This window comes from Dendroctonus ponderosae, unplaced genomic scaffold (genome assembly GCF_020466585.1).
Source record: "Dendroctonus ponderosae isolate FM_Combo_2020 unplaced genomic scaffold, Dpon_F_20191213v2 Dpon_F_20191213_1, whole genome shotgun sequence".
Taxonomy (NCBI): domain Eukaryota; kingdom Metazoa; phylum Arthropoda; class Insecta; order Coleoptera; family Curculionidae; genus Dendroctonus; species Dendroctonus ponderosae.
Window position 1 is genome coordinate 47,628,045 of NW_026017110.1, and position 13,094 is coordinate 47,641,138.

At 36.0% G+C, this 13,094-nt stretch overlaps 1 protein-coding gene across 1 annotated transcript; it reads left to right on the forward strand.

The window, feature by feature from the left end:
- Window positions 1-447: 447 nt before the first annotated feature.
- LOC109535029 (phospholipase B1, membrane-associated) lies at window positions 448-8,172 on the forward strand. The gene is made up of 8 exons (XM_019900843.2): window positions 448-558; window positions 802-962; window positions 4,110-4,383; window positions 4,433-4,608; window positions 4,960-5,170; window positions 5,225-5,370; window positions 5,439-5,607; window positions 5,658-8,172. The coding sequence occupies exons 2-8, from the start codon at window positions 843-845 to the stop codon at window positions 5,816-5,818; spliced, it is 1,257 nt and encodes a 418-aa protein (XP_019756402.1). The 5' UTR covers window positions 448-558; window positions 802-842; the 3' UTR covers window positions 5,819-8,172.
- Window positions 8,173-13,094: the final 4,922 nt, after the last annotated feature.

The window sequence follows — 13,094 nt, forward strand, 5'->3', positions numbered from 1 at the left end:
CCTTCAGTTTATATTTATAGATGTTTACTCGATATCATCTTTAATCCTCCAAAGTTTTTCATTAGAATTATTTGAGGGCGGCAGTTGAAAACACTGATAGACCAGAGGCTCTAGTGAGCATATTTAAGAAACAGAAAATGAGGTAATGGATTTTTTGCAGTGCTTGCGCAAGTGAGGGCTTAACGACGGCAAAAAATGACAATAAATCTCTATATGCTAAGTAAGTAATGTAAGGAGGCCGCCAGACACACCAGCAGGTGTATTGTCAATTCGGGTGTATCTATATTTTTATTCAAATGACCCATCCGAGAAAGTTTAAGCCAGTTAGCCGGTAATAGTTTAATATTCTACAGACAAAAATTTTGTAATGTGTGCAATATCGGTATTACGGTCGTCCCATGTCCGAACTTTCCCACTACGTGCCTCATGGAAAAGACAAGTCGTTAAAAATGCAACTTAACTTAATCTTTTGTCCGCACTTTGTCAACGTCCGTGGACACTATTTCAAATCGTGTGTTTAACTAAATGGTTGCAATTAACCGCCATGGAATAATCAAGGTAAGTTCCATCAGTTATTAATAATCGCTAATTGGGCCTGGAAAATTGCTTTTTTACGTACTATCGAAGCACAATTTGACCCACTATTGATTTACTTATGCTCAAACTGAACTAATCGAATGCAACATTAAATGTTATTCAATAAGTGTTAAGATGGAGAAGAAACACCATAGAAAAGAACTCATATTGCTGACGCAGCTGAAGATTTCTCTCAAGAATTTAAAAACTGCCGGTTTGTTTTAGACGAACCTCAAATCGAACCGGAATGCGTAGCTGTGCAGAATATGGTTAGGGTTCAGAGAATTTCGAAGATTTTTGCCTCTATTCTGCTCCTCCACCATGTAGCCACTCAATCATCCAAGCCTAGACAATTGTTCCTGAATATGCTGCAAGATATGACTCGGGTAAGTCTGGAAAAATCTCAATTCCAGTAGATTTGAATTTTTTCTTAAAGATCCAGCACAATATGGATAACGTTAAAATGAGTTCGTATTTCCGGTTATTTTTGGGTTGTGCTCCTCTATTCCTGAGCGTCACAGTTTTGTCTGTTTGCCAGTAAATCGGCGTTTTAAGCAAATTGCAGTCTATTTTGTAAAAAAACACTTGCGGTTTTATGAAATTTTCGGCGAAAAAAATAATCTATTTTGCCTTCGGAATGCTTCACTATTTTTCTAGTTTCTGGTTCAGTTTTCATTGAGCCGTTGCATTCTTCCATTCCTCAATTGAGGTAAAATGTCCATTGAAAATTAAGCACTTTAAGCAGCTTGGGCAATCTTTAATCCAAAATACATGTGTTTTTTGAGCCAATTGGCGTTATTTTTGACCTGAGAAGATCAAAACTATACATTTATAGCATATGATCCGATGATGGATGGTTCGAGAACCGAAACGTAATAGAAGCGAAAGTTTCCCAATGATTTTATATATAAAAAACGTGTTAATTTGTTTATCCTTTTAAAAACCGGTCTAAATTTCGGATTTTCATTATTGAAGTAACTTTTGAGCTGCTGAATCGACTGGTTGTCAGTAAAAATGGTTGGAAAATTCGAGAAATGAACATAATCATTTAATTTTGTGTTTTAAGCTGGTGAATCCAGTGGAGCGCTAATTTTTTGTCTACGTATTTATGGTTTTTTATTTAAGATTTTTACGAACAGTTTAAACGTTTTTTCCCATTTAGAAGACATTTCTTGCGACGTTCAGGGCTTTCCCTAAGTCACAACCGATTTCCAACAATCTGACTGTTTTTTTTTTAATTAGTTTCATATTCCTTCGATTTTTCTTTTTGTTCGTCTTTTCTTTGGTTCAATGTTTTTTAGTCAACAATTTTAAAATTAAATCACTGTCCACTTTTGTCATTTCCTTCCATATCTCAAAATTTTTTTGTCTTTTTGTGATTTTTTCGTCAGTTCGTGTCGTTCGATTTTCGTTGAGAGTGTGTTATTTACCCTTGCTTTATGATTTTTTATAAGGGTGTTTGCACTGAACAAATTGTCGGTTTTTTAAGAAAAGGCTTCTTCATGATCAACGCTTTGTTGCTTTTATATTAAACCGGATTTTCTCCACTCGGAAGACATTCTTTGCTCAAAATCACTCCAGATTTGCTTAAACTCAATGGTAGAACTCAAACTCTACTCAAACGTAGAAAAAACTTCTACGTTATACTTTAAATTAATCATTTTAAAATTCAAACCAGATTCGTATTGTTCATCTTTGCCCCATTTTGTGGTATTTGAGTTCTTGCTGTCTTATTTTTTCAAGTGATTTCCAAGAAGATTTTCCTTGAACCCAAATCAACAGTTCGATTGGTACGCTTCTCATTAGGTTTTCCGTGATTTTGTCCTGGAAATGGAGTGATTTTGATTCGATCAAAAATGCATTTTACTCAATCTGATGATTTGTTCACTAGGAACGATGATATTTTGGAAGACTTTCCTGAGAACGTTAATAAACAGGGCGTTTCGATCGATTTTCGTCATATCTTTCTAAGTGTGTGCTTGAAGACTTTTTATATGGGCTTTTTCCTGGCGCCGTGACCGATTGTTGATCATATTCCAATGTACAAGTTGGCATTTTTTTAGTCGCAAAAACTTCTTCGATTTCACAAGGTGTAACGCACAATTTTTATAGAATTAGCCAACTCACAAAACGGTTTTTTATTATCATCTGAAATGATTTCCAAAGTTTTACTGTTCTTTTCTTGTTTTTTGTTGGCAATTTTTCAATTATTTGGAGCAATTTTTTTGCGACCAAACCGAGTGGCATGGAATTGCCATGTGCCTTTTAAGAGTATTTAAAGTACCAAATCATTGTTTTTTTCTCTCATTTTTCGAGGATTTTTTCTCAAAACGTATTTTTGACGGTACTGAGAGAAAAACTGATGACATCATTCGCACACAAAATACGCCAGAAAAATAGAAGTAATCAGTAAGGAAAGAAAATCATAGGAAAAACATCTTTTTACTCTCTTGAAAATTATATTATCAAATCGGGAATTTAATGTTTTGCTTTCGGCCCACACAATTCATAAATGGCAATTTCAATCAAACTGCGCTGATTTTCTATTACTACGTTTTCAGGCTGCATTTTATATTGCACTCTACAGGAAGGACAAAAGAGAAATGTAAATTTTGTAATTTTTGCACAAACCGGTGCCAATACGATCGTATTAAAAAATAGGTTGATTATGGTGGGCCAAAAACGAAACGTTGAATCCCCGATCTGAGTGTAGAAGCACACACGGCCGGGAGCCGGGAGCCGGGAGCAAAACGCTGTTCTAGTACTGTGAGAATTATTTTTAGATATCGCTCCAAATAAGCTCAGCAAAAGGAAAATCCTTTGAGTGAATTTCGGGATTTTTTCGCGAAATTTCTGGAAGCAGTAGGAGCTTTCCAACGCTTAAAACACCATTGGGTTTCGCATGAAAATGTGCAACTTTGACCTGATCTAACCGACTTTGTACGATGTTTTACGAGATCCCAAATTTGTATATCGAATGTCCAAATCGGATCCTGGCTTTGCTCCAATAGTGCCTTAAAGTTCTAAATCAAACGGCTCAGAAGATTACGTTCATTTTACGCAAACAATATTTACAGAAGAGCATTTTCTGAGCCAGACTTCCAGCTTCAAAGTTGGGAGATTTTTAATGTACTTTTTTGGTGCATTTAATCATTACTGTCCGCTAAGTGGCGCTATAAATACCTTCAAAGCAAACGAAATTCCTGCCGGCCGGCACCACCTTTGCATGGTTCTCTTGAACATTCTGCCGCGTATTGCTTTACATTGCTACCAAACAATTTCTGAGAAATCCTCACAACAGCACTTTCTCCGATTTATTGTGTTAGACTAGCACGGGGCTTTTGTGTTGGGACCGGATTCGACGCGAAAAACACAACCATTCAATGGCAATTTATTTAAAAACTACGACCACGCCAATGTGTAATTAACAAACATTAAAACATTTAAATAGTATGCACGCCCTACATTAAACCCGCAACAGCGGATTTCACATTCACATTCATTTGCATGGATTATTGGCCTTGTTCCTTCAGATGAGCAATGGGAATTTCGTCATCCAATACCCTAGCCGGTCTCATTCGAGAATCCAACTGAATTACCCCAAATCGATGCCATTTCCGTGCAAGAACTTCACGGGAGTGGGCTTGGGGAGGTCCCATCGGAGGCCTACCAGTGTTCACAAACTGCGCCCTGGAGACATCGATGTTATTGGGGCTTTAGGGGACTCTTTGGTGGCAGGAAATGGCGCTATGGAAGAATACGCTTTGGGGACAATGATCGAAAACAGAGGAGTGTCTTGGTGCATAGGTAATACTAAGTTTCACCCACGGAAAGTCCGTAAGGAGAAGAGTTTCAGGAGGTGAAGGCACATGGAGAGACTTTCTAACTCTCCCCAATATTCTGAAGGAATTCAACCCCAACTTGAAGGGCTACTCAACCGGGACTGGAGAGTTTTTGTCCTCCAACGCAAAGCTGAATGTGGCTTTTCCAGTGGCTGCCGATGCTGATGCTCTAAGACAAGCCAAAATTTTGGTAAGAAGCTTTTCAATGATGATGGATTTCTCGGTCCAACTTTAAATCTTTCTGTGATCACTATGGGGTGACCATAGGAGAAAAAAGTATATGCTGTTATTGCCCGATGTCTTTTGATTAATTCGCCGTTTTAATCGTCTGTTTATCCTGAGCCATTCGAAAGATCATAATTATATTTTTTCTTTCCTGGGTTTATTTCATATTACGTTTCGGCGAGACAACAGCGCCATCATCAGATTTAAAATTTAAGACAAACCCATAATTGGAAAATGTTTCCTGGAAACGATGCTTTGACGAAAAATTGACAAATTGAACCTGTTTTTGCTCCTTCTATTACGAACTAAATTTCAGATTAAAAAAATGAAATCCGATCACCGCATCAACATGAACGAAGACTGGAAAATGATCACGGTTTTTTTTGGAGCCAACGACATTTGCTCAGCTCAATGCTACAACAAGGAGGAGGCGTCAGCTCGAAGCCACGCCCGCAAACTGATGAAAGCTTTGGACTATTTATATGAACAATTGCCCCGAACTTTCGTTAATTTGGTGCCGGTTTTGGGTAAGTTTGTGGCAGCTCGATCTGAGCCTTTGCTGTACTAGTGAAAGGTTGCAGACGTTTCAGTTAGCGTCCGGATCAAAAGGACCATGATGTGCCACTTGTTTCATCGCCTGTTCTGCGCCTGCTTCCATGAAGGAGGCAACGAAATGGATGTTATCACCACCTTGACTAGAGAATATCAACGAGCTGAAGAAGAACTGGTAAGCGCTCAGTTTTCTCTGTTTAGAAGAAAAATTCATTTCTCGCTCTCTCTCTATTTCCTCTTCAGGTGTTGAGTGGACGATACGACAAACGAGAGGATTTCACGGTGGTTATTCAGCCATTCATCAAACTGTTCAATGCCCCGACGGATCCAATGAGGAGGTTCTCAGAAGTGATTGATATCTCCTATATCACTCATGATTGCTTCCACTTCTCGCAAAAGGGCCATGCCTTAGGTGGGCGATTTATTAATAACATTTTTGGTAGTGCAAATGTGGACTTTCAGGGGCCAACATGCTGTGGAACAATTTGCTGCAACCAGTCGGCTTGAAGAGTCAGAAGAAGCTGAACTATGTGCTGGAGAAGTTCGAGTGTCCAAAATTAAATGCTCCTTATCTATTCACTAACAAGAACACAAGAAATTATTTTACTAACGGGTTTCAATAGATAGGCACTAGGCACAAATTATAACAGTGACAAGAAAGTACTGAATAAACATTGTTAGAGACACAGAAACACCAGGACTCGGGTAAAATGTAAAATTCTGTAATGCAAAAATAATGGTTTCCTTGGAAAGTTCCTAATAGAATTGCATCTGTATTTTTTAACTCAGCACAACATGTTTACTAGCAAAAACGAATAGTTACGTTTGCGATTTTAAAAAACCTGGCCATGAATTTGTGTAAATGCCAAGAGAAAACAAGTAATTCGGATTCAGGCAAATAAGTTATACAAGTTTACGGCTGGCGTCCAAAACAAGATAACATAAAATAAGAATAAAAAAAAACAATTTCTGTACTGGGGAAACATTACAGTACAATCTAATAGTATTGTACAACAGCTTGGGAAAAATATGTGGGTGGAACAAGGCAAAGTTTTGAATGCGTGTAGTGAAAAGAGAAGGTTAGTTAGTTAGTAGATAGACAACGGCTGGAAGCTTGTTTTTCTCTTTCTAGTCCAGACAATCTGTGATCTGCCTTGTTCCACTAACGCATTTTTGTAATTAAAAATCGTTTAGATGAGTGCATTTTTTAGCAACCAAACTAATTAGTCAATTAGCAAAAAACTAGTATTGGAAACTCGATAATCGTTAGATTGCTCTGCTAGAAAAAAACTCGCTCTTCATTTGAATTGTCGTGTAATTCGAAAAAAATTAAACAAATTTATAGCCTGGGGGCACCAAAAATGCGTAATGATAGCTAATATTAGAAAGTTTCTAGAAATATGAAATAGGCTTTTCTTTTATACGGTGTCTAAGCCATAAAGAGCTTGCTTTGTTAGCTTTTAAACAATTAATTCATAAATTCGTCTTTGCAGAACTAGGGCTAATTTGGAAAATGTGCCTAAAAATGAAACTTGAGAAACCAAAAATGAGATTCTAAATGGAATTTTGGAGGTACGGTTCAGGCATAAGTAAAATGCAATTAACCGGATTAATTTAAGTTGGTGGAAAACATGGGAATGGAACAAAGCAAGGGGCCCAATGGGTGCATGAAAAAGAGACAACCGCTCTTTATGTGTCTAAAGCAACGGCTGCAAGTCCGCTTCGTCTCTTTTTAGTACATTTACTTAGCTATCTTCCTTAGCTTTTGGCGACAGCGATTGATGTAGAACTTTGTTGATAATTTTGTTTTCAGAAACTGTTAGAACGTTTCTCGTAAAACCGAGCACAGTGATCTACTGATATGGACGCTGTTTTTTTTGCCTAATCAATCCATTTTGTAAATGTCTAGAAAACCTTTGCAAAATCCATTTTTTCTGTATTGACCATCATTTGTTGAAAACTGGATAACGACCAAATTTCTTAATCAGCTTATTAATAAGCTTTAGCATCTGACCGCTGGCATCTAGAAATGTCGATTTAGAAGTCACTTGAATAAAAATGAACGTAATAAGGTAACGTAAAGACAAATCAAATTAAGCATTTGAATCTTAGCTGGTGCAAAATAGGTGAGTGGAGCAAGGAAAGGTTTAAAATACGTGATTTAATAAAAGAGGGGGCCCACGATTTCTCCAAGGCAACGGCTGTAATTGTGCGTCTTCTCTTTCTAGCGCAGATGCTAAATTATCTGTCTTGTTCCACTCGCATTTTATTTCGCAGTTATCAATCTTTGTGTATTTTGAGAAAAAATGTGTTACAAAGTTTTGAAAAATGGAATATCAAGAGATTTTTTAACTGTTTGATGATGTTTTTGAACATTTTTCAGACGTGTTGTCCTGACTTTAGCTCTTAAATGTCGGAAACTCGATAATCGCCAGATTTCTCGCACATAATCTCTTTATTTGAACTACGGTTTAACGTAGAGGCAAATTTAAATTCAGAATTTTAATTTCAGCTGTTGGATAACATGTGAGTGGAACAAGGAAATGTTTAAAATGCGTGAACTAAAAAGAAAAGACTGAACTAAAAAGAGCGATTCTGCTTTTTCTAGTGCATCTGCTTACTGGTCTATCTTGTTTCACGCATATATTATTTCGCAGTTGAAATTCGTTCAGATGGGTGTCTTTTTTTGGAAAGAAGGCTATTTTCTGCATACAAACCTTGGAAAAATGAAATAGAATTAAATTTTTGAACAAAATTTGACGTTGTTTCAAGTATGTTATGTTAACTTTATCTCTAAGGATTTGGAAACTAGATAATCGCCCGATTGTTATCGTAGAATCCCTTCACTTGAACACAAAATTGCAAATTAAATATACAGAGTTTGTGTTTGATCAGTAAGCAACATTTGATTCATAAGACATTCTTTTTTAAATACATTTAACAAGAGCTTTTCACTATAAATTTCGATTCACATGAATTTGGGTGCCTTTTATTTGCTCTTAGTCCTGAAAAATCCTTATATCTGGAAGGCGTATGCAATAAAGCAAAGAATATTGTCGAAACTACCCGAAATCATAAAAAATAATGATGATAAATTCCCAATCATGAACAACCATTCATATATTTTCTTCATTCCCATGTTAAAAGCTGTTTTTAAGATGCATTTAACCGGAAATATTTTCACACTTAATAAGACTTGAGGTACCAATAAAAATAATGCAACCTTAATGGACACGAAAACGGTTAAAGCCATGTGAATGTACCCTAGTGACGTCAAGCGATTTGTTTTGCAGATCGTTTTTGGGACAAAATAACCAGTTTTCGAATGCAGCCTCTACAGCTGACCATTTTAAGGACAATAATTCACATTAAAAAGTAATAAAAAACTATTCCCGTTAATGGCTGGTTCCAAATTCAAACAATTACCACCAACATCAGTGTAAATACGGAATAACAAATTAGCATAAATGCGGAATTTGTCGAGATTTTTTTTTGGATGGTGCTGACGCAAATTGAATTACCTCCGTATCGCCCAGATTAACTCATCAAACAAATCAATGCGCTTTTCACGAAAGAATTGTATTAATTTTAGCTAAACGGTTTTTTAGCTAAATCTAGTTTAGCGACAGTTGAGCTAAATCGGAGTTCAGCTTTGGAGCTGTGGTTTCAGAGTGCGGAAAATAAATTTAAAAAAACCGAAAACCCATAATAAATCAAGAATGTGTTCATAAAATGGTTTTTTATAAAGCTGAAAGTTCTCGGAACTTGACGCGCGAATACTGATGTTGGTCCTAATCGTAAAACTACTGAGCAAATATGCCGGAAGGCTTTGAATGAAGAGGTACAATTTTGTCAATTTCTCATTTTGCTTAGCCGATTAATTTTAATCGCAAAACATTTGGTAAAGTGCTAAATTCCTCATCAATTAAAGATTAATTTTTGGCTTTGTCAGTACGCAGTGTATTAAAATGCTTCAAGGTTTTAGCTGCTGAAAAACGCATTAGGAGACGTTTTCAGTTAAGCCATTCGAGCTTTCGCCCCGAGTTCCTTTCTCATATGCTTTCAAACTATGGACTATTTCTCGGGCATGGTTCGTGGGCTTAAAGTGCCACTTGAAAATTGACTTATATCATTAACAAATGCAACATTCAAAGAGTTTCCAATGGTAAAAATCTTCTGCAAAAATGACCGAGGCCCTTGAACGAACAAGTAGCATCTTATGAATTTAGTTGCACTGTTTGAAATTCCCTCATCATTCATGTTTTGTTCAGTGGACGAATTTTAATTTTTAAAGTGGTAAATTTTTCGTCAATTTAATGACTTCATCGACGCATTCTTTTGAAGCACTTCAAGCTTCATTAGCAGAAAAACTGCTCAGTTAGTGTTTCCAGTTAAACAATTCGAGCTTTCTCCCCCAGTTCCTTTCTCAAATGCTTCTAAACTGAAAATAATTGTTCGAGCCTAATCGAACCAGATGATGAATAGGCGCACTTGAAAATTTACCAAATTTGAAAAAGAAACCCACATCTATTGACTTATAACAAACGAAAATTCCAAAGAGTTTGTTTATAAAACAATCTATCGAGCCCTACAAACCCGAATGAAGATAACGCGCACTTAAAAATTGACTTGAAACCATTCCCTTAATCCAGCTCGTTTTCTTTGAATAATTATTTTGAGAAAGATCATCAAACAAAACAATGCGCTTTTTACGAAAGGATTGTATTAAGTTTAGCTAAACAAGCCGACAGGTGAGGTAAATCGGAGTTCAGCCTTGGAGCAGTGGTTTCAGCTCGTGGAAAATAAATTAAAAAAAAAACCCGAAAACCCATAATAAATGAACAATGTGTTCATAAAATGGTTTTTTATAAAGCTGAAAGTTCTCGGAACTTGAAGCGTGAATACTGATGTTGGTCCTAATCGTAAAACTACTGAGCAAATATGACGGAAGGCTTTCAATGAAGAGGTAAAATTTTGTCCATTTCACATTTTGCATAGCCGATTAATTTTAATCGCAAAAAAATTGCAAAGTCCTCATCCTCATCAATTAAAGATGATTTTTTAGCTTTGTCGGTACGCACTGTTTTAACATACTTCAAGGTTTTAGCTGTTGAAAAACGCATTAGGAGACGTTTTCAGTTAAACAATTCGAGCTTTCGACCCCGAGTTCCTTTCTGAGATGCTTCCAAACTTTGGATTATTTCTCGAGCGTTATGCAACCAGATGGGCTTAAAGCGCACTTGAAAATTGACTTATTTCATTAACAGATGAAACATTCAAATAGTTTTATGATAAAACTGTTTAACGTCCCAATGATAAAAATATTCTGCAAAAATGCCCGAGCCCTTGAGCGAACAAGTAAGATCCAACGAATTTAGTTCCTCTGTGTTAATTTCCCTCATCATTCAAGTTGTGTTTAGTAGACAAATTTTTATTTTTAAAGTGCAAAATTTGTCATTAATTTAAATACTTCGTCGACGCTTTCTTTTGAAACACTTGATTCGTTAGCAAAAAAACTCGTCAGAACGTATCCAGTTAAACAATTCGAGCTTTTTCCCCCAGTTCCTTTCTCAAATGCTTCTAAGCTGAAAATAATTGCTCGAGCCTAATCGAACCAGATGGTGAATAGGCGCACTATAAAATTTACCAAATTAGGAAAAGAAACCCACATGTATTGACGCATAACAAAAGAAAATTCCAAAGAGTTTGTTCATGAAACCATCTATCGAGCCCCACAAAACCGAATGAAAAAAAACGCGCACTTGAAAATTGACTTGAAACAATCCCCTTAATCGAGCTCGTTTTCATTGAATAATTATTCTGGAAAAGATCATCAAACAAATCAGTGAGCTTTTTACGAAAGAGTTGAATTAATTTTTGCTAAACAAACCGACGGGTGAGCTAAATCGGAGTTCAGCTTTGGAGCTGTGGTTTCAGCCCGTGGAAAATAAATTAAAAAAAAACCTGAAAACTCATAATAAATGAAGAATGTGCTCATAAAATGGTTTTTTATAAAGCTGAAAGTTCTCGGAACTTGAAGCGCGAATAGTGATGTTGGCCCTAATCATAAAACTACTGAGCAAATATGCCGGAAGGCTTTGAATAAAGAGGTACAATTTTGTCAATTTCCCATTTTGCTTAGCCGATTAATTTTAATCGCAAAACATTTTGTAAAGTGCTAAATTCCTCATCAATTAAAGATGCATTTTTAGCTTTGTCAGTACGCAGTGTTTTAAAATGCTTCAAGGTTTTAGCTGCTGAAAAACGCATTAGGAGACGTTTTCAGTTAAACAATTCGAGCTTTCGCCCCTAGTTCCTTGCTGATATGCTTCCAAATTATGGACTATTTTTCGAGCATGATGCAACCAGATGGGCTTAAAGCGCACTTGAAAATTGACTTATTTCATTAACAAATTCAACATTCAAAGACTTGTCCAGACAGTCAAAGAAAGGTCCTAATGATAAAATTCTTCTGCAAAAATGCCCGAGGCCTTTGAACGAACAAGCAGCATCTTATGAATTTAGTTCCACTGTTTTCATTACCCTCATCATTCAATTTTAATTTCTAAAGTGCATTTTTTGCAAAATACACTTTATTGCCACTCACACAAAGCGAGTGATACAAAAGAACATAGACAAAAAAAATAAATAAAACAATACAAAACAGATCGATATGAAATACTTATTACCATACATATATTTACCCAATTTCATATAAAACAGCAAAACAATCAGTTTGCTTGCTAATTGCACCTTTGCTAATTCCTGCAGCTGCTAAAAGTGCACAAACAAATTCATTAATGAAGGTTTTTAAAGGTGTTTTTGTTGTTTACAGCCGAGTGTCGTACATGGGATTACCAAATGTCCGAAAAGTTGTTAAAATATATGTAAAGCAGCCATTGCTTTTAGGAAAAAGTGATTTCGGCGAATCAAATTAAATGCAAAGTGATGGGCCAATTAACACATTCGCGTTGTTAAAATATTAAACTGTTTGGACGGGACATTAATTAATTAACTAGACGACTACAGGTTCAGTGAGATAAAAATGTACTGCCTGGCCTAGAAATTGCAAATATTCTAGGCTTAATAGTGCATTTATCACTTGCTATATGTACGGAGATTTTTAACTGGTTTTAGGAAAGTGAGAAATACTTTCCCATTGATTGGAGTGCTTTTTCTTTGAGCTACTGACTGTCGATCGACATCAAATGAGAAAAGATGATCTGGAGAGGAACGCGAATAAACAATCACAGAGTTGAGGAAAATCGCTGGAAATGCTATGAAAGAAATCGCTAAGTGAAGGAATTAAGATGAAGATTCTACAGTATCATCAGGAATTCAATTAATTTTTCGTTCGCTGGTCTTTTTGTTTGATAAAGTTTTTCTTCAGTAAATGTTGCTTACATTTTTTTAACAGTTCTTTCAGTTATTTCCACTGTCTTTCCGTGTTTCCTCAATTGTTAAATTCTTATAAAAACAGCAATTTCTCCTACGTGTTTTTCTTTGCTTTAGCAAATAATCAACGTTTAGTTTGTATTCTGTTAAATCAACAGGTACAGTTCATTAAGTCTAATAAGCATATTTAGAGAATTTGAGGCCCTCATATTTCTTGAAAAAGACTCGAGGTCCTAAGTCCTAATCCTTCGAAATGTATAGACAATTTCTTGAGGTCAATGATTTAAACAAATCAGTCAATCACTCCCAGCTCTTGAATTGCCGGAACTTTTTCCTTTCTGTAGAAAGTGATTTTCGATATTTTGCATACCTGTCTGTTCAAAATCATAACTCTTAAATCGCATAAGCTAAAAGACTGTAAGTTTGAAAAATCATAGTAACAGTCTCGAGCTCCAATACGTATAAAGTTGCAGAAAATTTCCATATTCCAAGAAATTTTGGGAA